At 45.6% G+C, this 25,789-nt stretch overlaps 1 protein-coding gene across 3 annotated transcripts in view; it reads right to left on the bottom strand.

Annotated features, from left to right (window-relative positions):
• LOC147902124 (uncharacterized) overlaps positions 1-25,789 on the bottom strand; it is a 90,344-nt gene that overhangs the window by 31,660 nt on the left and 32,895 nt on the right. For all 3 annotated transcript variants that reach the window (XM_087374803.1, XM_087374801.1, XM_087374802.1), the window contains one exon: positions 9,692-9,812. In XM_087374803.1, coding sequence (XP_087230929.1) covers positions 9,692-9,812 — 121 coding nt within the window. The remainder of the gene's footprint in view (positions 1-9,691; positions 9,813-25,789) is intronic.

The raw sequence follows: 25,789 nt of genomic DNA, 5'->3' as shown, positions 1-25,789 counted from the left end.
TGTAACTACGCGGGAACCAGCTAACTCTACTTGTAAGCCCCCCATATGAGGAGAAGGCATTTGAGTAGCTCGGTTATCCGGTAGGTCCTAGTTTGACACCAGATGGGAGCCATGTGTGGCCTGATGGCTGGACGGCTTCAGATAGAGTTGGCGCACCGCCAACTGGCTACAGCAACCCTGATTCCTTAGCATCCAGCCTCCGTCTTCTACTGTTTCCGGCACGCCATCAAAGCTTCTTTCACAAGAGCGCACGGTTGGGAGGCAGCGCCATCTATTGTATCAGTTCTACAGTAATCAAATTTTTGATTCTCCATACTATCTTGTTTTCTCTCTTGCGTACGAGATCCTGTTATCTGTTGAACACAGACGTTGTATTATTTTCTTACAGATGCATAGGCAATCATCTTTCATTAGATACCCATCTTTCAGGGAACAGTGACTAGTGGACTGCCCCTCTTGCATTTGCTGTAAAATCTTGCCAAAATCTGCATCATTAGCATATTGCTCCCTCATGCCTTCTAGGTCCTGATGATAAGCAATAGTCACACTGTTGATCTGGGGTCTTCGGGACAAGGCATCTGCCACTCTGTTCCGAATTCCTGGGGTATGGACAATCTGAAAATGATACATTGACAGCATATTTGCCCATTTCATATGCTTCTCGGAAAGTTTTGTCTGAGTTGGAAAATATCTCAGACTTTGGTGATCTGTTTTAACAGTAAAATCTGCACCCAAAAGATAGTGCTTCCATGTATGGATGGCATGGATTACAGCCAATAACTCTTTCTCATAGATTCCCAGATCTCTCTCTGCATCCCGGAGTCTCCTGCTCTCATAGGCCACTACATGACCATTCTGATGCAATGCAGCCCCAACACATTCCCCACAAGCATCACAATCCACATCAAATGGCTGATATAAATCTGGAACTATTAAGATTGGCTCTGTGGTCAGCTTCTCTTTGAGTGTGGTAAAGGCTGTCTTTTGAGGAATTCCCCATCTGAAAGCTGCATTTTTCTTAGTAAGATCGTGGAGTGGAGCGGCTATGTCCACAAAATGCCTGATAAATCTTCTGTAATAAGAACATAGGCCTAGGAAACTTTGAACTTCATGCACAGTTTTCAGCTCTGGCCATTCGTGAATGGCACGAATCTTTGCCGGATCCATCCGTATCCCATCTTCGGATATTATATGCCCCCAAGTAATGGATTTCTTCCGGGAAGAATTCACTTTTCTTGCTGTTTGCATAGAGCTGATGATTTCTCAGCTCTTGAAACATTATAGCAAGATGTTCCTTGTGCTCTTCTTCGGACTTAGAAAAGACAATTATGTCATCGAAGAAGGTACCAATGAACTGTCTGTAGGGTCGGAAGATACGATCCATCATCCTATTAAAAGTAGCTGGGGCATTTGTCAATCCAAAAGGCATCACCAAATATTCATACAACCCAAAAGTAGTGCGGAACGCTGTCTTGTGCACATCTTGAGGCTGTATCCTCACTTGGTGATAGCCACTCTTTAAGTCTATCCTGCTGAAAACTAAAGCTCCGTTTAACTGATCCAGCACATCATCAATGCGCGGAATAGGGAATCTATTCTTGATGGTCATTTTGTTCAGTGCGTGGTAATCAACGCACATATGGAATGAACCATCTTTCTTTTGTACTAGCAGTACAAGGGAACAAAAAGGAGAAGAACTGGGCTGAATCAAACCCTTGGACAACAAGTCCTACACCTGAGTCATAATCTCTTCTCGCTGAGTTGCACTAACTCTGTATGGGGGCCTATTGGGTGGCTCACTTCCAGGAATGAGTTCTATGCCATGATCCTCAGGTCTCTCAGGGGGTAGCTCCCCTGGCAAAGCGTTAGAAAAGCAATCTTTAAATTTTTCAAGGAACTGAAATTTATCCTGATCTGCCTCACTTATTTTAGCATGCATTTCCACATCTCTCTCTTTTACAAAATTCACGTAAGTTGAAACTGCAGACTTTATTTCTTTCCAATAGAACTATTTGATACAATGGGAATAGAATCCCCTCTATTCCTAGCAACCACACAATGTACTTTGCCCCTATGTATAAACTCCAACACTCTTTCAGGAAGAGTCAACTTCACTGCCTTGCAATGGAACCAAGGCATACCCAAGACTACATCATGATGTTTCAGTGGAGAAATGAAGAAGTCTTCCTGATCCACATAACTTTGTACATAAAGACGGAGCTTCCCTATCAAGGGAGTGAATGGCACAGGGTTCCCACAGAACATCTGATCGGCATCCAAAGCCCTGTCCAGCTCCTCCGTCTTTATTCCCAGTCTCAAGGCTAGGTCCTCTGATATGAAATTATCAGTAGCCCCTGGATCAAATAAAATTAGCGCTTGCTGGTCTCTGACTTTGCCCCATGATAGCAGCAATTCTTGTTCTTCTGGGTTTGAAACATGACCCAATATGTCGGGAATTCCTCCTGCCATTGGCTTTTGCGGTCCCCGTGGCTTCTCTGCCTCTTTTCCCTTCGAAGTTGAAGGCTTTTCTGGGCACTGGGCAGCCACATGCCCCTCTTTGCCACACTTAAAGCATTTTCCATCTCTGTGGAATTCTGCTATCTGTTCAGGAGTGAATGGGGATTTGCCTTTATATGACTTTGAAAACTAAGTACCCCTCGGCTTCTGAGGCTAAAACCCTTTCTTTTCAACCTTGGGATACTCTTTCTTTTCTGATTTTGAAAAATCAGTTTTCTTCCTTTCAGCACGTCCTGCATGCAAGGATAGTACTGTGGATGGATCTTGTAACAGCACAAGACTAGCTACTGAAGCTGAATGCATAAGGTCTTAAATGTTCTTTGCCCCCAAAGCATTCACTACTGCCTGAATTCTTGGACCGAGACCGGCTCTATACTTTCTCATTTGGGTTCCTTTGGAGATCTTTTTGAAAGGTGCAACCTGCAAATAAGCATCCCAAAACTTTTGGTTGTACACATCCACTGTATCTCCTGCATCCATATGCAAACTGTCCCAATCTTGAAGAACATGATCTCTGAGCTGTTTAGGCATAAACTGCTGGTAGAAGGCTTTCTTGAAGTCCTTCCATCTCTTTGGGGCTGACCCATCTGTGGTCTGTGCACTCCACCATGCACTAGCTGTAGCTGTCAAGTGCAAACTGACCATTCTTAGCTTGGAGGATTCTGAAAACTTTTCTGTACCAAATGCAGCATCAAACTGCCTGATGAACTGCAATGCTCTGTCTGTATGACCATATTGTCCATTATAGGTCATAAACTTGACACATTTACCTCCCTCTTTGAATTCTTTAGTCTCTCTGGAAGACTTACTCTTCCTAGACTTCTTGTGTTTCCTTCTTTTCCTGGATGGTTTATTTGATAAAGAAGAAGATATAAAAGTCGAGCTCGAGGTAGACGGTGAAGGACTCGGAGATCGGTGATGATGCCTCGATCTCTTCCTACTATGAGACCGTCCCCTATGAGATCTCTCTTTCTCTGGATGTACACAAGAGTGTGCCTCTGGCATTGGCACATCATAAGCTGCATTAGGCATAGTTTCTGTTTGAAACAAATGCTGAGCTCTTGGATCCTTTCTGAAATTTTCCATCTCTTGCATACGAGTGCATACCATCTGCTCAAATTCTTGCTGAGTTTGTTGCACACTTCTCTGTCTTGGATGTGCATCCCTATCTTGTGAATCCCTCTGGACAGGTGATTGAGCCATTTTCTTACAACTCGTGTGAGATCTGCAAATTTCTCACACACATTGTGTGTGCAACTAATGCACACAACCTTTGCTTTTCAAAAAGAAAAATTACCTCAACAAGAGGTGTCTTGCACTCACAGTCTATGCCAGTGCTGGGCTGTCTGTCAACTCAAGGCATAAACTCAAAGCTGTGTGCCCCTTTTCTGGCTACTGCAAAAAGCACCGAGTATGCATCTGACTCCCTTTTCCTGAGCACAAAGGCATGCATTCCTTTACTTGTGCAAATATCTGATTTTTCTCTGATTTCTGCTTTTTCTGACAGTAAATACTCTCTCAGATAAGTGAAAACTGCTAGCAGAAACAGTCTATTGATGAGGCTGTAAAATCTGGTAAGGATTCCCCCCCTACCCCACAGCTAGTCTCTATAGTCAAAGATCTTGTTCACACTGAAGTACAAACTGCTAAGAAGAAAGTGATTGTGGAAGTGGACAACAAAGCAAGTATGATATTCAAGCAGAGATTAAAGAACACGAAGCTAGATGTGATAATAAGCTGAAGATGGAATAGGGGGACTCCCAGAAGATTGGTACAAAGAGGAGGACACATATAGTGAAATATTGACAAAGATCAAATCAAGCTTGCCCAACATTGAATGGGTGAATGATGATGAGCAGATGATGAAGACTCCAAACCAGCTTCTATTTTGCACTATAGAGGTCATGCAATCCTTACACTGAAGTCAAAAGATATGCGGATCAAGCTTCTTCGACAATCTTACAAGCTGAAGGGCACCAAAGTATGGATAGCAGAGGAGCTTACACAAAATCAACTCAAGATTAAGGCAACTGAATTAGCTAAAGTCAGGGCTGCCAGAAAGGATGGAAAATGGGCAGTTTACCGTGAAGGCGTAGCACTAATCAGAGAGTTTAAATCAAAACCAAGAGACTCTCAATCTTAAACTGATGTATGGCTGTTTACTCTTCCAAAATATCATGTAGGTACTCTAAATAATAGGGGTTGCTTTTTGCACTCCTTGGGAGCTGCCATGTGCCCTCCCTAAAGAAGATGTACTAGAGGGTTTCTTGCTGTCCCATAGACCTTTTGGTCTTTAGTGGACATTAATAGACTTTCTTTCTTTCTCTCTTCTATACATTTGAGTCAACTCCAGGACATAGCAGAGTAGAGGAGGAGGAGCTAGCTAATATGAGGACAGCCTGGATTAGCAGAGAGAGTCGACATGGTTCCTCAGAGGTGACCGACAAAGACAAGGAGTCACTCTAAACATAGCCCAACAGGTTCCGAGATCGAGGAGACCGTGTCCCCCGCCACAACATGAGACAGCTCGACAGACGCACATCAGCAGAGTAGAGGAGGAGGAGCTAGCTGATATAAGTACAGCCTAGATTAGCAGAGAGAGCCTTCGTGGTGCCGTCGAGAGAGGGACGCAGAGACGACAAGCGAGACAGAGAGCACCCACAACACATTCTATTGAGGTCTGACCTATCACTGCTTTCCTCAGGGGGGGGGTAACCGCTGACAGAGACGAGGGTTCAGTCTGAACATAGCCCAACGAGTTTATAGATACAAGTCGAAACAGCTCGACAGACGCACATCCGAGATGCCTCAAAGCTCACCGGAGAGCCACCAATGTGCCGAGCTTCGGTTTCTGAGTCCCAGCTCTCAAATTGATGCAAATTCAGATTCAGTCTCAATTTCAGTTTCAGTTGCAGTTTCGATTGTGATTATGCTAGAGCTCTTGAGCTCAATAGATCAGCATAGAGTAGTACTTAGCAAGGGCCCTTGCGCGCCCTTTGCCCCAGCCCATCGAGGCTTGTATGAGTTTTCTTTTTTGTGCACTTTGTCCGATAGGCCCGCGAGGCCTACTGCGGATGTTAATACATCTTTCTTTCTTTCTTTCTCTCTCTCCACAAGCAGACCACATATACCGACAGCCACCAATACTCTCACAAGCTTTATGCCATCATAGACTCGTACATCGTTGGCCCTCTCTCGAGCTTGTACCCCTCCACCAACCTCTAGATGATCATCATAGCTCCCATACTCTCCATGGAGTCAGAGATTTTTTATATTTCTATGTATTGATATCTTCCTAATTATGACTATGGCTATATTGTATTCGTCTTGGGTGTTGATGCCTGCTTCGAGGCTCCACCCTTTCATCTCATTGTATCAAGCTCTTTCAGTCTCATAGAACCTTCGATCTTTCAAAGACTTATAATAATCTCTCTCTCTCTCTCTCATAGATGCTGCATTTCAGGTCATTACATATCCGTAACGAGTCAGGGAGTATGGGGATTACACATTCGGGCGTAGCAGGATACCATGGCTAGCACTGTCCTCTTCTATGGCACTTGCAGCAGGGGGAGATCAAAGGTGTTGGTATGCACGCACAGAGAGATGGTTTGCAGGACTAGGGCTCCACATGGACAGGCTACCTCCTTTCCAGTACAGTATGGATGCTCCTTTCTCTCCCCTCCTATCACACGAAGTCAACCAGGAATCCGTGAGGATCTACTACAGCTACACATATTCCGGACTTGGTTGGGCCCAATTGATCTTCCAGTGAAGCTGGGCTTCTACAGAGATCACTTCCTACATATCACAGCGGAGGGTTTCATTGATCCACCAGGATACACGCAAATTCACCTACCCCACTCGCTGAGGATCTCCCTTGGGCGATTCCGGGTCTCTTCGAACAGACTTCGTATCGAGAGCGACCGAGCAAAGCGGTTACCCAGGGAGAGGCACATATGCACACTGTGTGACATGCAGGAGGTTGAGACAAAGGAGCATTTCATCTTCAGGTGTCCTGTTTACTATGAGATTCGAGGGCGTTTCTACTGCCTCTTCAGAGATAGTTATGGGATGTTGGCCCGTGTCCTCTCCTACCCAGACCAGAGTGCTTGGCTGGTTTCATTCATGAGATGCTCAGACACCGTGATAGGATACTCTGAGTACGGAGACAGGAGCAGACTCTTCCCTCAAGTGATACCTCTCAGAGCTCTATCACGGAGTTCTTTCAGCTAGATCACATAGACCCCCACGAGGCAAGACCTCGACATGACCGTGACCCGGAGCCTGTGACTTGACAGCTCAAACAGAGGGTTCACTCACAGATCACGCTTGGGGACATCCCCTAGTTGTTTAGGGTCAGAGCCCGACCAACATGGGTCACAGTGGCCTTGGTTAGACGCAGAGCTACAACCAAGAGACGTACCAAGACTGCACCCTTGAGGGGGCGACAGCATTCTATTGCTGACCTCATGCCTCCACTTTCACAACCTCATCCATCCTGATGTCCTGTTGCTGACGATGATGATGATGATGGTTATGATGATGCCAACGATGATGCTGAGATTGATATATATAGTCGGGATATGACTATGTTGTACTTACTTCCATTTTGCATTTTTTTGCATTCTGCATTGGTGTGGATGCTCGTTTAGTAGCTCCACTACCACAGCTCACTGTATCAGAATTTTCACAGTCTCATAGACCCATCAGTCTTCCAAAGACTTTAATAAACTTTCTTTCTTTCTTTCTTTCTCTCTGTGTGTGTGTGCACACGCGCGCGTGTGCATGTGTGGAATAAGGGCATCCCTAGAGAGCTGCATTGCACCCTATGCGATCTACAGGAGATTGAGTCGAAGAAGCACTTCACCTTCAGATCATATCAGCACTCTTTCATGGATATGGGTAGGATACATGACCTGGTTATTTACAATGGTATGGACAAACAGCCTTCTTTAGGTAGGGTTAGTTCAGGTCACGTACCTAAGGGTTAAGTAGGCTAGGTCCACTCTCTAGGTGTCCCTATGGTTGTCCTTGTCTCGATCCTCAACTAGTGGGATGCAACTCGCAGCTGCCCAATGACACCTCAAATTGAACCTATCAGGCACCCTTCCGACCCCTATGAGATCTTAGGAGTCCTTCCTCACTTGTTGAGGGCTCATCTATAACTTAACCTTCTTCACAATGGTTTTATAGTACCATGTAGGCAAGATCCTTGACTTACATTCATCTTCATCAATATTTGATGACGGTTCTTCAACCAACAGGTCGTTCATTCTCCCTTTCTATTACCTACTCAGTAATATGATAGAACTATGTATCCTGTTATAAAGTATAGCCAATTCCTCCTTTCAACAATTATGTCCCTACTAGTGATGATGTTATTAGCTTCAAGCTTCCAAATCTTGTGTCATTGTAACAAACAAAAATGCCTTTAATCAATTTATTATCAGGTTTCCTTCTATTGGCATCGTTTAGGATACCCTTTGGGCTCTTGCTATGCTTCGTCTTGAGAAGAACCTAGTACCATTTTCCACTTTTTGATATTTCAACCATACTAGAATGGCTCATACAGACTCTAAAAGCTATTCCGCAAGCTCACAATGGACTGCCAACACCCAAAAGCTCAGATCTGGCCACAAATTGTATTGGTTAAAGTTGGAGAACAAGCTTTGCAAAACTACAATACATTTAAAAGCAATCACACACTACGGCACATAGCTATCTTGCCCAACTCAAGGTGTGATTCCCAACCGGTTTGGTAGGGTGTAACAAAACCAATTTTTCAAAGGCCTCTCTACTGCTCTGTGCGCATGCACACTCCCCCACACTTAATAATATATGAATCACACCCCTTCATAATAAGAATGCTTCTCTTTGTCTACTATGGATTCTAGATGCTTCTGTCCCATCAGCCTAAGTGTATGAACCCCAACCAAAATGGTGATGATCTCCTTATAACGAATAGAGTCCTCTCCAATAATATGGCTATAAACAGCACCCCAAGTCCTCTAAGGGTCATACTAAATATAAACCTCCTATAGACACCTGCATAGAGACGCACGTTGGGCTAGTCTAGGTGAGCACCACAGGTGTGTATGACTTTGACGAAATGTTCTAGGTGGACAAAGTAAGTGGTTGGCTCCTTCCCTCCCCTTACTACATCACTAGGAATACCCATGATAGGAACCAAAGGGCTGATGAAGAGCGACAACCTTCACAAAAGAGACAATAGCATAATCCTAGGATCACAGAGGACTACACTCATTGGGTGCAGGCTTCATAAAACAGAGAGACGCTCATTGGGTGAAGGCTTGATGGAACATGAGACATTGTAAGTCATGTACGCTGGCCGCTCAAAGATATGGAGACTTACCAATGGACTACCCTAAGCCTAACCATGGGATCATCTAAGTCCTCATCAAATTGATCCATGGTTGAGTATCATTCTAATAAAGCAAGGATGGCATTTTGCACATGATAGTAACTAGGCTCCACACGCTCCATGGAGGTACATATTGCAAAATGTTAACCACCCTGACCCCTAGTGGTATGTTTTGAACATGGCAATCAAGCTCCTGAAGATTAATGTTGTAAGTTCACGGTAAACTACTCCCAAGTATCAAAAGATGAGACATAATCTTCACAGCCAACCCTTGTAGTCTATGGATAGACCTTTTAATACCCTCAAAAGTCCGTATTTAGCAACTCCAAGGCTACCAAAGATAAAAAAGTGTTCTTTTAAGGTTGTGAACAAACTAGCCAAGTGAATGGCTGGCATTATCAAGCACCTTCCTGAGTTTCCATTTAGCAAACCTTCGTCAAGCCTTACATTTTTGTATTGCCCTTTGTACACACTTTCCAAGGTTGATTGCAATTTCATTTGTCTCAATAAATATGCCTTCACTCTTAACCACAAATGAATACAACATAATTTGTTGTACTGCTCAAGTAAGATGCTACCCTATTCGGAAAGGATGCAAACAGCAGATGATGATGGCATCAAAATTACTACCATCCTGCACCAAGCCACTTTGCCCTTCAAATGCACAAAGCAAGTCTTCTATTCCTCATCTAATAGATTATCTCTTCACATACGACCTGGCAGCACACAATTTGAAAAGACTGAAACAAAAGGCGATATACAACAAACCAACAAAAGGAGATATCATCTTACCATACCAAAAGGGCGAAATTGCAGGTACTCCATTATAATGTAGGATCCACCATCAGGCAAATCTCCGAAGCCTAGTGGGTGAGGAGCACGGATTGCCTTGGATGTATTCAGCCTCTGCAGTCTGACAAGGAAAAGTGACTATGTATTAAGAGCAGATGTCATTAGAGATTGTGATATATGAAAACAGTAAACTAATGCTATGTATTTCCAAGCAAAACTGCTGTATTGGTAGCTTGGTAGTGTATTGGACTGAAATCTCATTTAGCAAAGCGTAAATTCTTTGATGGGTCGGAATAATTGTAATTGCATCAGTATCGCATTCTTTACAAGCCAGCTTGATATGCCAACTGGCATGTTTAAGATGAATTCTAAGCAGGCACAAGAATCAGAATACTTCAAGCCAATCACATTACCATGCAAATAACCTTCAAATTAGCTACTGCTTTGCATGTTATTCGTATTATTGCATATCAACATCCCAACACCAGGTGGGCTATCAAGCAGTTTCAATAGCAAACAACTACGCTATATGTTAGCTTCTGCTTTGCACATTAGTCTGGTTGTTGCATATCAATGTCCCAAGACTAACCCGGCTATCTTACATATTTGACATATAATTATTATATCACTCCCCTTGCTTTCAACTTTGTACCATACCACTATTCATTTTAGCAATAACACTATTCATGTCAGCAATGATTGAGCTCCTTAGTGCTCTCATTAATGTAGCATTTGGGGCACCGATCCTCCCCACCCATCTTCCACATTTTCTAGGGTCATTCTTTGTGTTCCCATGGATGTGATTGCAGTGCAGATGTGTGTTTTAGCATAGATATAGTTCCAGTGCAGGTTTTGTTCCGTTATTGTAGATTTTGACGTATACAGAGGCCTACAAACTTTGCTTAGAGACAGCATGGTACACCTTGCCAACTGAAGGCTGGACTTGTACATCGGCAACAGTGTGTATTCCTTAGCAAGAACTGCAAATAGCTTTATCATTTGTGCTTTATATGATGCATCAATGTTGGCAACTAAAAATCATGAGCAATGACTATAAACCAGGATAATACTAAAATAGACTTGTAAATCACCATTGGTGCCTATTCCTTAGCAAGAACTGCAAATAGCTTTATCATTTGTGCTCTATATGCTGTATCAATGTTGGCTACGAAAATCACAAGCAATCATCAGCAATGACTGGCAATAAACCGTGATGATGCTCAAAGATAGGAGATTCAATTACAACAGTCAAGCATATTTCAGAGTTTTATTGCAGCTATGCAATAGAGCTTAAATAGTTTCATCCCATGCTCTCGAGAACTTCACCACCTGATCAAACATGATATCTGTAGCTTGAGGTGGGGATTGACCTGAGTTCCCTTGCCCCAATTAAGGCTTCTATGAGGAAGAAATATGTGATCACCCATGGTCGGGCTCCCTATCCAACTACAGGTATCATGAGTCTGTTTCAGTGTCTACTGATCTTAAGACTCAGACACAAAGAGAGCGGCACAGCACAGTCTGCATAATTCATGTTCAGCTCAAGCCAGAGAAACCCTAGTCCAGCGACCAGAGGTATTGGTCTTGGATCTCACAGTATCAAGGGCATCTTATCAATATGTACTCCTCTAACTTCGCGTCACGCATGTCATATAGTGTTGACATTTTCTTGCCCACCAGCACTGAGAGTCCAAAAGGGCAAATGATCACTCCTACTCAGATGATCACTATTTCAATTTGCCAGGAATCTGGTCTAAAGTCCCTCTTAAATCCTCCAAAATGGATATTAAGTCCTAGCATTAGCAAAGATAAATAGGCCAGAACCAGACGTGTACAGGATCTTGGTCTTCCTTTTGGGATTTGGAATGTAAGCACATTTGACAAGCGCGACTTTTGATAATTGATGAGTTCTCTCTGTAATCTTTGGCTATAAAAAATAATAGAGTCATGGCATTCCCTTCCCCAGATTGAAGTAGGAAATGACTTGGAGGAAAGATGTTGTTCACGCAAGATGTATTGAACTAGAAGTAGGACTTCAATTTCCAGAATACTTGGATGTCATCTATTCGTTGGAGGCCATTTGATAGCAGAATAATTCAGACTCATGGTACATGATATAATATCCAAGGATTTGTGGTAGGAATCTTGAGAGCATCACCTCGCTTTGCAAGTCATCACGAGTAATCTTCCCCTATCCATGTTGTGACAGGCCATCTCACAACAACCATGTGTTAGGCCCACACAGCAGGTGAGAGGACAGCAAATTCAGATCTCAGACATGCATCAAAGGTAGCGGGACTCCAGCTGGGATCCTGCCAGGCTCATTCATAGCCTTCCTCGTGGCGGGCAGTACGGTGTATTTTTACAACCCATGGTGTGAATGGTAGTAGTGTTACCAATGGCCATAACTTGAACCCATGGGGGTTTACTAGACACCTCCAGCTCCCCATCACAGGGTGTATTTCATGATGTATTCAAATTTTGGTCTCATAGGTCATTTCGGCCTTTAGATGTTTTATTACAGCTTTCATTCTTTCCTTTTCTCTACATTCCAATCTTTATTTTCAAGTTTTGACCTCTGTCATTTTGTGAAAGGTAATATTGTTTTCAATTGTCACATGGCTGTTTCAGATCCTAAGTGGTAGTAATTAAATAAAATCATTGGACCCATGGAGAGAGGTGGAGTTGAGTAGGATCCCAAGGCAGCCTCCTTTTCTCCTTCGAACAGAGGATAAAAGGAGTATAGATTAAGAGAGAGAGAGAGAGAGAGAGAGAGAGATGGATAACAATGAAACCCACTAATTGTGGGTGCTATAAAGTGGCTTAGAAGGATGCAATGGACATCTCCAAACATTGGACGGGAAGGATATTGGATTTTGAGATGTCTCCCAGTAGCAAAACAATAACCCAGGTATATATTCAACATGTCATTACCCATGCAGATATATACATGCATCCACATGTAGGCCTTCCATATCGCCAAGCGGCGTGCAGAGTATAGATGATATCCTACCAAATAGCAACCACAGTGGCCGTAGGTGAAATATGATGCTCTCCCATCACTAGGCTGCAACACGCAACCCATATGTTCCATGCCATGATGCTGGCAACTGTCTCCCAAACACCATCCTCAGAAGCCGAAAGAGGACGCTATCGAGCTGGAGGGGTCACCTCGTGCAGCTCAATCGGGTGAATGCTCTGTCTATATCTTATAATCTGGAGAGACCTCGTTGATGTGGAAGGCATGACCCCCCTCTGTCAACCAGGCTGCCTGGCCCAAGTGAAATCCTGGTGAATACTCAGCATCCAAGCCACAATCCAAAGGGATCCTAGCCAGATCCTCTAGGCGCTCGGGCAGCTCAAAGGCAATGCGGGATCGTCTCCAAGACACCGTCCATGCATCTATGGCCGCACCCATCCACCTGCATCTACTCCAACCAAGGCCCTATGGGTTGACTCCTCGTGGGCGGTCAACTAGAAGAAGTACAAGATCTTCCGTGGTCGAAGGCTGGACCATAACCGCGTCTAGAAACAAGATCGGACCGCCTAGGGTCCAATGTCTCTCTCTCTTGAAGGAGACCAAGTCGATGCCTCCATTTGTAGTCGTTGTTCAATCCATGTCGTGTAGGAGAAAAAGGGTACCTCCTCCCTCTCCGTGTGGCCTACCCTAGACGGCTAGAACCACTCTCCCGAAGGGGGCGGCCCTCCAAAAGCCAGAGTCGCCACAGAGGGGCATCCTGATCCGGGATGCTAGGAGGGTCGATAACTCATGACTTGCCTAAACAGCTCACCACCTTGATCAGCTGCCAATGAAGTGAGTCTAGGCTTCCATCCATCTCTGGGTCTCCCTCTATCACTAGCTGTAGGAGTCCCTCAATCCCTACTTTAAAGAAACTAGTTCGACCACCTCCCTAATCAGGTGCCATTGGAGTGAGTCTGGGCTTCCACCCATCTCTAGGTCTCCCTTTGCCACTGGAAAGAGGAGTCCCTACTCTAAAGAAACTAGCTCGACCACTGCCTCGCCTCATCATAAATGGTAGAGGAACCCTTGTCCTTGGAGAATTTACCCAACCACCTACCATCTGTCTAAGTTTGCGGTGCTGCTCTCCACATCTCTAGTATGGCAATGTCTATCTCTCTCATCCGATGTCCAGCTCCTCGAAGGTAGGGGAGAGTCCTCTGTCGCGCCTCTGGGTCGGGGGTGGGAGTCTGCTCCATGCCCCAAAGGAGTTGGATGGACCGATGTCCCACTGAGTCCAACCTAAATGTGTCAGCTGTCCGAGCATACATCCATCCTAATCTTGAGCCTCTGGGTGCCAAATAAGGGGCTAACACTCGAACTTCTCTCTACAACAGTGAGGTGGGGCCCGGAGGAGTCCTCCTGCCAATCTCGACCACACCTTGAAAGACTCTACATTAGTGGGGATCCCTTCCCTGTGTGAGGGGGCCCTCCGAGAAGAGCCATTGGTGAGATTGCTGCGATTGACCGCCTATACATAGGGTGTTCCTGAGAAGTCCCCCTCTGTGCGAGAGGAGCTTCGAGGACTCTCTGCACCTAAGGTGAGGCCACGAACCACTAGCTTGCCCAAAAGGGCTACGCTCAACATCTCTGGATCAATGATGCCTAGGCCTCCTCGAGCTTGCGGGGCATGATTACTGTCTGTCAAGCAACCCGGGCCTTCATGTTCATCGTGCCATCCGAACCGGCCCAAAGGAAACTGCGCACTAGGTGCCTGAGTTGTCCCATGCAGCCCCTATGAAAACACCAACAAGAAGCAATGTACTAGGCCATGGCTAGAAGAACCTGGTTGACCACAAGAGCCCTTCCTGCTAGAGAGAGTTTGGCAAAGCTCCAATATAAAAGCTTCCACCAAATGCTCTCTAGAACCAGGCAATCTATTGCTCTACTAAAATGTCGATCCCTACCTAACATCCCCGGTATCTCACTGTCTAACCCCGCAAGATCCACTGAAAACCAAAGGCAACACCCCAATCTCGAACCTCCTAGGATTCCTCCATCCCTATGATGGAGAAGCTGATCGTTTTGGTTCAGTTGATCCGAGTCCTAGAGGCATCGCAATAAATGGCAAAGGCTCCTTTGACTGCCTCCAGGCTTGCTACTGATCCCTTCATGTACAACGCCGTGTCATCTGCAAACTCTGAATCCAAAAGATCCTCCTCCGGTCGGATTAAAAGTCTCATCTCGGTCAGTCCCCTACCGCCTGGGAGCGCGAAAGGAGTAGCCTAGCACCTTGGCTACGAAGAGGAAGAGGAAGGGGCCAAGGGGAGAGCCTTGTCATACTGAATGGGAGAGCGAGAAGGCCTCACCCGTGTGACAACCAATGAGCACCTGGCTAGATATACCTACATAATGAACTGAAATCCAACTGTCTAAGAAGCCCAACCAGCCCTCCAAGAAGGGCCACTCTACCCTATCATAAGCCTTCTCGAAATCAAGGAGAAGGGTAGCTAGGGGTTGTGACTCCTCTTTGGCTCCTTGGACTACAAGCTCAAGACCTTGGTTTGACCTGTCTTTGGCAACACCCCAATCTCTTTGGCTCCTTGGACTACAGCTCAAGATCTACCATTCATGGATGAGGAGCTGTGGGAGGCCCTCAAGGCCCTTCCTCCCCAGAAGTGCCCTAGGGAGGGCAGTCTGACTCTAGACTTTGTCGGAGTCCTTGGGAGTTTATTGTTAGGAGATTTTCAACTCCGGCTCATTGCCTCACTCATTGAGCTGGGGCCAGATTTGCTTGATTTCAAAGGGAGGAGACAGGTCTTGTATGCGGTGTCCAAAAGGGTGATCGCTTTCCATTGGCGAATGTTTGACCTGTCTCCTCCCTTTGAAATCAAGCAAATCTGGCCCCAGCTCAATGAGTGAGGCAATGAGCCGGAGTCGAAAATCTCCTAACAATAAACTCCCAAGGACTCCGACAAAGTCTAGAGTCAGACTGCCCTCCCTAGGGCACTTCTGGGGAGGAAGGGCCTTGAGGGCCTCCCACAGCTCCTCATCCATGAATGGTGCCTCTAATTGTCTGCTCAAGATCAGCAGGACCACTGTTGAAGCCTGATCCCAAGCTGTCTCCTGGGCTAAGAGGACCGTGGGAGTCTCCTCCTAACACGGGAACAATTGCCGGTAGAACTCCATGGTCATCTCAAGAATCTCCTGGGGATCCATGCCCATCCATCCCTGCTCATCGCGCATGGTTGGAGCTGAGTCCCTATTGATCTGGGCGCCGCGGTCTGAAAGAATTGTCAGGTCATCTAGTTTCCCTACTGAATCCATCACGCACGGAAGGAGTGGTACGAGAACTCTGCTTGCCGGACCTCCATGGCCTAAAGATAAGCCTCACACTCTGGTAATGGTTGATGTGCCACTAGGAACCTGGATCCTGCTCTGAGTCTTTCTATGAAAGCTAAGTCCCGTTGCTCGTAGGGCTTTATCCCTCGAAGAGTATATCTTCGTTTGACTCCCTAGGACTGTAGCTCTGTGCTGCTCCTCTGGATTGCCTCAGCCACCCAAGAGGCCCATCCCTCACTAGGCCCCCCTCCTGGTTACTACCAGATCTCTGCAACGGCCTGCTGCACCTCCCCGTCTTGAAGAAGGTCGTCTGGGATGCGAACCCCCCTTTGGGGGAGTCCTCTACAGGCTGATCAAGGTGAATCATAGCTGGGGAGTGGTCTGGCATCGTGGTACCTGCCAAAATCCCTATGGAACCCCCTCTATGCAGCACCCAAACCCCAACATAGAACCTATCCATGCACTTCAACACACCCCCCCTGGCGTGTTGTTAGCCCCTATCCTTGAGATACCCTAGGCAGTGAGCTGGGTTCTCGTGAAGAAAGCTGGCTTTCTCTCCGCTAGGCTTGGGTGGGTTTTTTCACGGTCGGCGCCTTGCCGATGTTATACTCTAGCCGAGATAGCATGACCTCGGAAAGATCGGTGGGCATTTTCTCTTAGATGACCAACTTTTGTAATAGTTAATGTGCGTAAATGAAATGGTCAAGAGAAGTAACTGCCAAGGTCCTAGGTGAGGGTGAAATGGCATTGACTAGGTAGTTCTGAGTGCTAAGGCCTAGGTGCACCTAAATGTGCAATAATGCCAAGGGGCAAGTGGTTTTAAATGTGCCCCAAGAGAGGGGTAAAAGGTGCACCAAGTGGAAAGGCTAAAATGATGACATTTGGCAAGGGGAACTATCTAGGGAATTGAGGGTCTTGGATTAGCATGAGAAAAAGAAAGGAACGAATTAATGAGAATACATGTGATCTACGAGAGTAGGCTGGGAGGAAAATACTGATGCCATCGCCCGTGATCGGTGTCACCAAAGGACTAGAGTTTCTTTCAGTAGAGATAGAGTCTTTATCAGTTGGTATCAGAGCCAAGGCTACGAAGGAGATGGAAGTGGGATCGTCGAACGACCTTAACGCCAAATCGACGGACTGACTGTCGGTGTAACGAGGAGACGACGGACAAATTGGTTTATGTATTGTTTGGCGTAGACTATCTGGACGGAGATCTCATACGGGCCTTTGACGTGTTCGAACGTTATCTACGACGCATGAGGCTTCTGTTTCGTGGTTGGAGGTTGGGGGTCACGTAAGGTAGCAGCTGGTAACCTGCGATGTCCTTGAATTGGAGCGGAAGGTTCCTGGATAGTCCTTCGACATCGGTACTGGGTGGCTGGCCAGATAAATACGAAGCCACGGGAAGGTGATGGCTTGGGCGCTACAGCAGTCGTGACGTGGACGTTCGTCTGCGAAGGCGTAGGATCGACGCACTTTTGCTGCAGGAACGTGATCCGTCAACGAGTTACGGGACCTCCTCTAGTCAGCGCATTATCTACCTCGTGGGATCTTGACGGACGACTGCGTGCAGATACTAGGAGGTGGAACGTAACGAAGGCCTGTGATCATGGTTGGCGAGCTCTTACGTTCATTTACGCAGGCTTTCCTCCATCAGAACGCTGTCATCTATAGCTTACGGAGGTCCTAGTTGATTGACGGTGTAACAAGAAATCAGGGAGCACCTTCTTTCGATACAGTTTTTATATATGGTCCTGCTATTTCTGCACCGTAAAAGGAACGTTCAGAGTATTTTATAATTGGGAGTTTAGGGCGCAGGAGAAAGAAAAAAACAGGAAAGCAGAATAGAAAAGAAGTGTATATATATCTTTTATTTGGGTTCTAGAAAAGACTGAAAAAAAAAAAAAACATTTTCCATTGTGAAACTATGGAGGCAGAAGGGCAGAATTCTAGGGTGAATCCTAGTGAGTCTAGAGTACAGCCTACACAAAGATGTCACATCATGCAGCACCTACTTTGATCGGTAGGATTTCGATATTAGAAGATGCTTTACAGCAGATTATGAACCAGCAGCTTCAAGTGAATGCTGGTCAAAATGAGATTAGGGAGATGGTACAAGCCTTGTCGGCTAGACCGTCTAGAATTGATAAGGGCAAAGCTCCAGCAGAGCCAGAGCCCAGTATACATTCATTAGAGCGCGCAAGGGTCAAAGTGCCTAATATCGCTAATTATAGACCGGAGAAGTACGCTGGTCGGATGACCGAGCGCAGCTCTGATGTGATCGAGGTTTGGTTACACAAGTGGGAATAAGCCTTCGCCATTTGTGAAATTAGATCTGATCTAAAGAAAATCCGTGAGGCCACACACCTGTTTATTGAGGCAGCGGATAGATGGTGGATAAAGCAACAGAAGGATCAAGTTGCTCCTACCACCTGGTTAAAGCTGAATTGAAGAAACACTTTCTCCCACCTGATGAAGAGTCCCGAGCTTGGGATGCTTATAGAAATCTTCGTCAGAGGAGTCTGTCGGTGGCAGAGTACTGCTATAGTGGACCTAGTGGTATTTTCAATGGCAAAAGAGAAAGATAACTCTTGAAGCTCTGACAAAAAAATCAAAATGGAAGTTCGGGCTAAATATGTGACTACATTAGATGAATCTATTGCAGTAGCCCTGAACTATGAGGATGCTAGAGGCAGATCTGGTGGATTTGTGCAGGCAGGGACTCAGTATGAGTACCCAAAAAAAGGGGGAGTTCAGAGGAAATGGATTTCAAAGACAAGTGTCTCGCAGCCAAGTGGCCAAACCAAGCAGGTGAAGCCGGTTGAGGGACCAGTAAAAACAAGTACCACCGTTGGGGTGAAAAGGAAAATAACTCCAATGGCAGCCCGGGCTTGGTCAAAGTCCTCGTTGACCCCTGAACAAAAAGAGAAAGCTAGAAAAGAAGGATTGTGCTTCGGCTGCCTTCAGCGGCATCAGTGGAAGGATTGTCCACTAAATAAAGACCGTCGCACGGCTAATATGATAATATCTGAATGCGACGTGGAAATGCAGGAGAGTCCCAATGCGGAACATATGCAGATGCAACTGGCGGGACCTTCTCAGAGGTTAGTACCTTGTTTGTTATGTGTATCTGTTGCTAAGTTAGTGACGAGTGCACCTGATAACATCCTATCTAAGCCCGCAGCAACAGGGTATACGGCCTTTAATGATACGGAGTTAATTAAAATGAAAGGGCAAGTGGCCAGTCATGATGTCATTGTGTTGTTTGACTCGGCGTCAACTCACAATGTGATTAACTCCAAGCTCGTGAAGAGGCTGAAATTAAAAACAAGCCCATCTGACTATGCGTATACAGTCAGAATGGCAGATGGAAGTTCAACTGAAGTATGGGACCAAAGGGTTACCCAGATGGAGCTTCGGATTCAGGACTATGCTGAGAAGCTTGATTTTGAAATGACCAAGCTTGCTCATGCAGATATAGCCCTGGGTATGGCGTGGCATTCTAGGAAGAATCCAGCCATTGATTGGAAAAAGCACGTATATCAATTCAAGATGAATGATGTGCTTTATGTCTTGCGAGGTGAAAAAGATATACCTCAGGGACCGTTGGTTTCCGTGATGGAAATCAGAAAAGATCAAGTAGAGTTTTTATTCCTTTGCACAGCATCGGTAGAGCCGGTGGATGATTCTTCGGCTAGCACTGATGTTACGCAAAGTGGTGAGATGGCCAAGCTGGCTAATCTTATAACAGAGGAGTTCTCTGAATGTTTTAGGGATGAACTACCTTATGGGTTACCTCCAGAGCGGAAAGTTCAACATAAGATTGAACTGATCCCGGGGGCAGAACCTGTAAATAGACCTCCCTATAGAATGAGTTTTGCTGAAGAGGCGGAGGTACGTAGACAACTGGAAGAATACCTCAAGTTGGGGAAGATTCAACCAAGTTTCTCACCTTTTGCTTCGCCAGTGATATTAAAGAAGAAAAAGGATGATACGTTTCGCCTCTGTATAGATTACAGAGCATTGAATAATATCACTGTTAAGCACAGGTATCCGATGGCTCGGATTGATGATTTGCTAGATGCATTACATGGAGCTGTGATTTTCAGCAAGATAGATCTTAAGTGCGGCTACATCAAATCCGGATTAGAGCCGATGTGCATAAAACCGGTTTCAGAAGCAGGTTTGGTCATTATGAGTTTTTGGTAATGCCCTTCGGACTTACCAATGCTCCAGCGACCTTCGTCATGCTTATGAACGATTTACTACGTCCGTATATCGGAAAGTTCGTGGTACATTTTATTGACGATATCCTGGTATTCAGTAAAAGTATTACGGAGCATCGTGAACACTTAAGAGTAGTGTTCAGTACTTTGAGGAAAGCCAGTCTTTATGTGAATAAAAAGAAAACTATACTGTGTATGGTTAGGCTTGAATATTTAGGGTTCATAATTACTCCACAGGGGGTAGAAATGGATCCGAAGAAAGTGGCTGCGATACTAACTTGGCCAATCCCTCAGAGTCTGACCGCGTTGTTGCGATCATTCTTGGGATTTGTCCAGTTTTATAGAAGGCATATCAAGGGATATTCCGGAATAGTATCGCCATTGACTAATCTGAGATAAAGTACCTTTTATTTGGGGACAGAATCAACAAGAAAGTTTTAACACCATAAAACAAGCTGTGGTCACAGGACCGGTGTTAAAAATAGTTGATCCCCAGAAACCGTTGTTCCCAGAAACCGATGCAAGTGGCATTGCGGTAGGAGCAGTTCTCCTTCAAGAGGGAAGGCCAGTAGCCTTTGAAAGCAAGAAGTTTTCTCCCTCTCAAAGGAATTGGCCAACTCATGAATTGGAGTTGTATGCTGTTATCCATGCTTTGAAAACATGGAGGCATTATTTGTATGGTTCAGAGTTTTATGTGGATGTAGATCATGATACTCTGAAACATTTTTGTAAACAGCCTGACACGGTGTTTCTCGTGTCAGGTAAGTAAGGCCGAGCGGGTGAAGCCACCCGGACTTTTACAGCCCTTGGAAATACCACTAAGTGGGAGAGCATTTCCATGGATTTTATTGTAGGACTGCCTACGACGCAAGGAGGGTATGATTCTATCCTCGTGGTGGTTGATCGTCTAACCAAGATGGCTCACTTCATTCCGACTAGAGAGTCTGTTAGTGCCCCGCAAGTGGCGGATTTGTTCATTAGACATATATTTCGTCTGCATGGATTGCCTAGATCCATAGTGTCAGACCGAGATGTCAGATTTACCGGTCATTTCTGGACAGCGGTATTCGAGACACTAAGGACTGAGTTGGGAATGAGTAGTGGGGATCATCCTGAGACGGATGGTCAGACGGAGAGAGTCAACCAAACTTTAGAGGATATGCTGAGGGCATATGTGTCATTGAGGCAACATACGTGGGACAAGTGGTTGCCATTGTTGGAGTTTGCTTACAATGATAGAAAACATTCCTCTACCGGGTTCAGTCCGTTTGAACTGAACTATGGTTATAGACCAACAAATCCAACTATAGTTGGAGTACCTCACAAAGTGCCTAGTGCCGCGAACTTTGTAGTTCAGATGCGGGAGATGCTAGCATTTGCGAGAGCTAATATCCGCCAGGCCATGGATAGAGCCAAGGTGTATGAGGATGAAAACCGGTCTATAAGAGTCTTTAAGGAAGGAGAAAAAGTTTTTCTCAGAGTTCCTTCGCACTCGAAGTCACTGACTTCAGGAGAGTGTGCTAAGTTATCACCTCGATACTGTGGGCCGTGGTTAATTCTAAAGAGAATAGGCAGTGTAGCCTATAAATTAGAATTGCCACAGGGGTGTAAGGTGCACCCGGTTTTTCATGTTTCGCGCTTAAAGAAATTTTTGCATACAGGTGACTCACTAATCGAAGGTGTGGTTTTGTTTCAGGAGATAGAGGATATTGCAAGGCGCAAGCCAACAAGGATCCTGGACCGAGGAACAATGTAAATACGAAATCGAAAGATACCCACGGTGTTGGTTGCATGGCATGGTCAGCCTCTATTGGAAGCTACCTAGGAATCCGTATACCAGTTACGGAGAGTGTTCCCAGATTTCATCATCGAGGACGCTGATGCTTGAAGAGGGAAGGAATGTTATACTCTAGCCGAGATAGCATGACCTCGGAAAGATCAGTGGGCATTTTCTCTTAGATGACCAACTTTTGTAATAGTTAATGTGCGTAAATGAAATGGTGAAGAGAAGTAACTGCCAAGGTCCTAGGTGAGGGTGAAATGGCATTGACTAGGTAGTTCTGAGTGCTAAGGCCTAGGTGCACCTAAATGTGCAATAATGCCAAGGGGCAAGTGGTTTTAAATGTGCCCCAAGAGAGGGGTAAAAGGTGCACCAAGTGGAAAGGCTAAAATGATGACATTTGGCAAGGGGAACTATCTAGGAAAATGAGGGTCTCGTGGATAAGCATGAGAAAAAGAAAGGAACGAATTAATGAGAATACATGTGATCTACGAGAGTAGGCTGGGAGGAAAATACTGATGCCATCGCCCGTGATCGGTGTCACCAAAGGACCAGAGTTTCTTTCAGTAGAGATAGAGTCTTTATCAGCCGACATGTATGTTTATTTTTCCAAGGATTAATAGAAAGTTCCTTTTTCTGTATTTTACAAAAAAAAAGGTATACCTGGCATAACCACATATAAAGCAACATGTGGGGGAGTGGGCCTATCAGTATCACATACAAAAACGAATAGCATTGCTACGAAAGTGTGGGGGACAACCATTTTTCCCAAAGCCTCTGATCAGTATGGCAAAGCTGGCCTGCAACACAGTTGTAAATCCACCTCTTACACCTAGATAGGGCATCATGCACCAATTGATTTCCAAGAAAAAAAGGGGATTTCTCCAACAACTGTTGCTTATATGGAGCAATCTGCAAAAATAACCTCATAAAATCCCCTGGTAGCCTCGTAATAACAGCCTGCAACATAGCAGCCTTTTAAGGAGAGATTTCAGCCATTCTGTCAAATCTGCTGCACTAGGCATACTTCCCGGAAAGAACAAAACAACTTTTTGTGCCAAGCTCATGACTGAGGCATGTAGAACTGTACGGGAGCCAACAATGCGTCCCCCTCTACAATCGAAGCTGTTGTTTCCGATGGGGACTCCAACACCATGCCAAAAGCACGACCTAGGATGGGAGGATGGCTCTGTATGCCTAGAGAGCCCTGAGAAGCGAAGTGTCACCAAAAAGCGGGGTACACAGTGCTTCGTGTCCATATTCTCCACCGTGAATCCATGGTGCCAAGGGAAGAGGTACACCAAGTGTGGGCCGAGGAAGATCAAGCTCTCCTCCACAAGGGTTAAAGTAGTCTGCGGTGAGCGCAGCTGGAGGAGAAAGACTCTCCTACAATAGATGGTGATGTCTTGAATGTGGTCACCTCCAGTGCTAAGCTCGCCTGGATCCAATCACGCATCTGTCACCTCGTAGGAGTAAGGCCCACGATCCTGCCTACCACTCCTTTATCCTGCAGTGATTGAACTGCTTGTTTCACCTGTTGCTTATCTTCCGAAGAAAGAAGGATCTTGACGGTAGTGGATTCGAGAGTGCTGCCATGAGAGCCCCTCTAGCCAGACTAGAGGTCACTACCCAGAAAACTCTTCTCCAAGATAATGCAAAGAACCACCGCTGCGCGAAGAGGTAGGGTATGAAGGAAAAGAAGAAGGACGAATGGGGCAAGGGAGAAGGAGAAGACAACCACCACCATGCTAAGGAAAAGACACCTTGAAGAAACCACCAAAGCTGCGAGGGCACCTCGAACACTGGGCAGCCCTTTGAGATGGGCTTCCAAGTTCTGCTCCAAGGATCCCCTTGAGGAGGTGCGAACAGCTCGGGGCTGCTTCGCGACTCCTCTACAGGGGGGGCAGACTCCAAAAAAGGCTACTCTCCGCCTTTTGGAGTTCCCTACCAGTGTGGTCTGGTGAGGAATGTGGGACAACTGGCCAAGAGCCAAGGGTACCCTTGGCACCCAGCCCCAGCCGTGGGCTGAGCGTGCGCAGCACGGGCTAGAGTGCAGGCCTTGGTGCGGCCTTGGCGCAGCCCTCAAGGCTGCACATGCAGGGGGGGAAGGGCGGATGGTGAAGCAAGAAGGAGATGCGGAGGTAGAGCTGAGGCAGAAGGCTAGGGAGGGGCAGCGATGGAGGAGGGAGCTCAAACAGCTATGCCAAGTATATCTTCTCAGCAAGGCTTTTTTTCATTGAAATGGGGCAATTTTGCAGGTGCCTTTTTCTAGTGTGGCAAGTTTTGGCATATGCAATCAAAGTGCCCCTAGCTTCTGTTGTTCTTTGCCATGGCCTGTCCTCATGCAACGAACTCCTTCCTCAGGGGCTGCAACCCCACCAACGTTAATGATAAGGCAAGGCTAAAATTCCTGGCTCTCCTAATATGCCAAGCTGCAATGCTACCCAGAATCTCCCACGACGTGTCTACTGAGGCATGAGCAGCTCTGAAAGGAGTGAAGGGAACATCTTGGAGGGAACAAGACTCCACTGAGCGTCGCCGTACAGTCATCTTCATTGATTGGCAGCAGCCTAAGAAACCACTTAGCCTAAACCTATGGCTAGTAAAAATTGGACACAGACTGCATCCGCTTCTAAGGAGGCTCCTGCACATAATGGTTCTGGACTCTGGTCTGTGGTGGTTCGTGTGGATCCACTGTACCTATCAACTTAGCCTAGACCTATGGCTAGTAAAAATTGGACGCAGACTGCATCCACTTCTAAGAAGGCTCCTGCATGTAATGGTTCTGGACTTTGGTCTGTGGTGGTTCGTGTGGATCCACTGTACCTATCAACTATAGAAGCTACATCACGAAACAATCTTGCCTCTTCTACGCCTAAGTCAAATGATGAACAAGGGAATGCTTATGATGGGTATGTTGGCTCGCCACAACCTGGTTCAACCATGCAGGTTGAGACTTGAAGTTGCAACCCACATATGTTTGATAGTACAAATGTATATACCACTCAAATGCTTTTCGTATAAGGTGCAAGGCCTCTGTAACATAAATAAATGGAGGCTGGTTTGGGATCAGCATTCTCTTGTGGGCCGTGAAGGTTTCTTTGCGGGATTTCATATATTCTATGCTGGCCATTCTTCCTTTTAAGGGATTGCCATGCTGATTCATCATGATTTGCAGCCACAGTTGGAATATGGTCGTTACATTATTGTTAGATGCATGATAAATGGGGACACTTTAGAATTTTCTTTGATTTATGCCTTGCACACATCTACAGTTCGGACTGAAATGTGGATCATTTGGCTGATTACACCTGGAAAGGAAATAGTTTCATATGTGGGTATTTTAATAATGCCCCTGCCACTGAGGATAGGAGTACTCATCGTTCTCACATGTTATGGAGAGAACGGGATGCCTAGATACATATATCTGATACTTGCATGCTTGTGACTTACGGCAACATCTTATGCCTAATACTAGTGGGTACACATTTCATCATAATGTATTCACACAGTATTGTGCTAGGTTAGATCGATAAATATATGCTCCATGCGGGGCAATTTGATGATTTTACTTGTGAGATGACCATGGATTATACTTTGCGTCTATTGGATAACTTTCCCGTATATATGACCTCACATTTTGGTCTTTCATTGTATGATGTGCCGTTGCCCTAAAAAAGGCCCTTATTGGTTCACAATTCATATTTGAAGCATCATGCCTCTACAGTTATGGTCAAGGGTCTTATTCACAGACTTATATTGCACACATCCGTAAATGCAGACTGGAC

Source organism: Dipteris shenzhenensis, chromosome 5 (assembly GCF_047967505.1).
Source record: "Dipteris shenzhenensis isolate YYH24624 ecotype China chromosome 5, Dip_SZ_1.0, whole genome shotgun sequence".
NCBI lineage: Eukaryota > Viridiplantae > Streptophyta > Polypodiopsida > Gleicheniales > Dipteridaceae > Dipteris > Dipteris shenzhenensis.
Note: the sequence above shows the minus strand (reverse complement) of the source record. Positions and strands in the feature narration are given on the sequence as shown.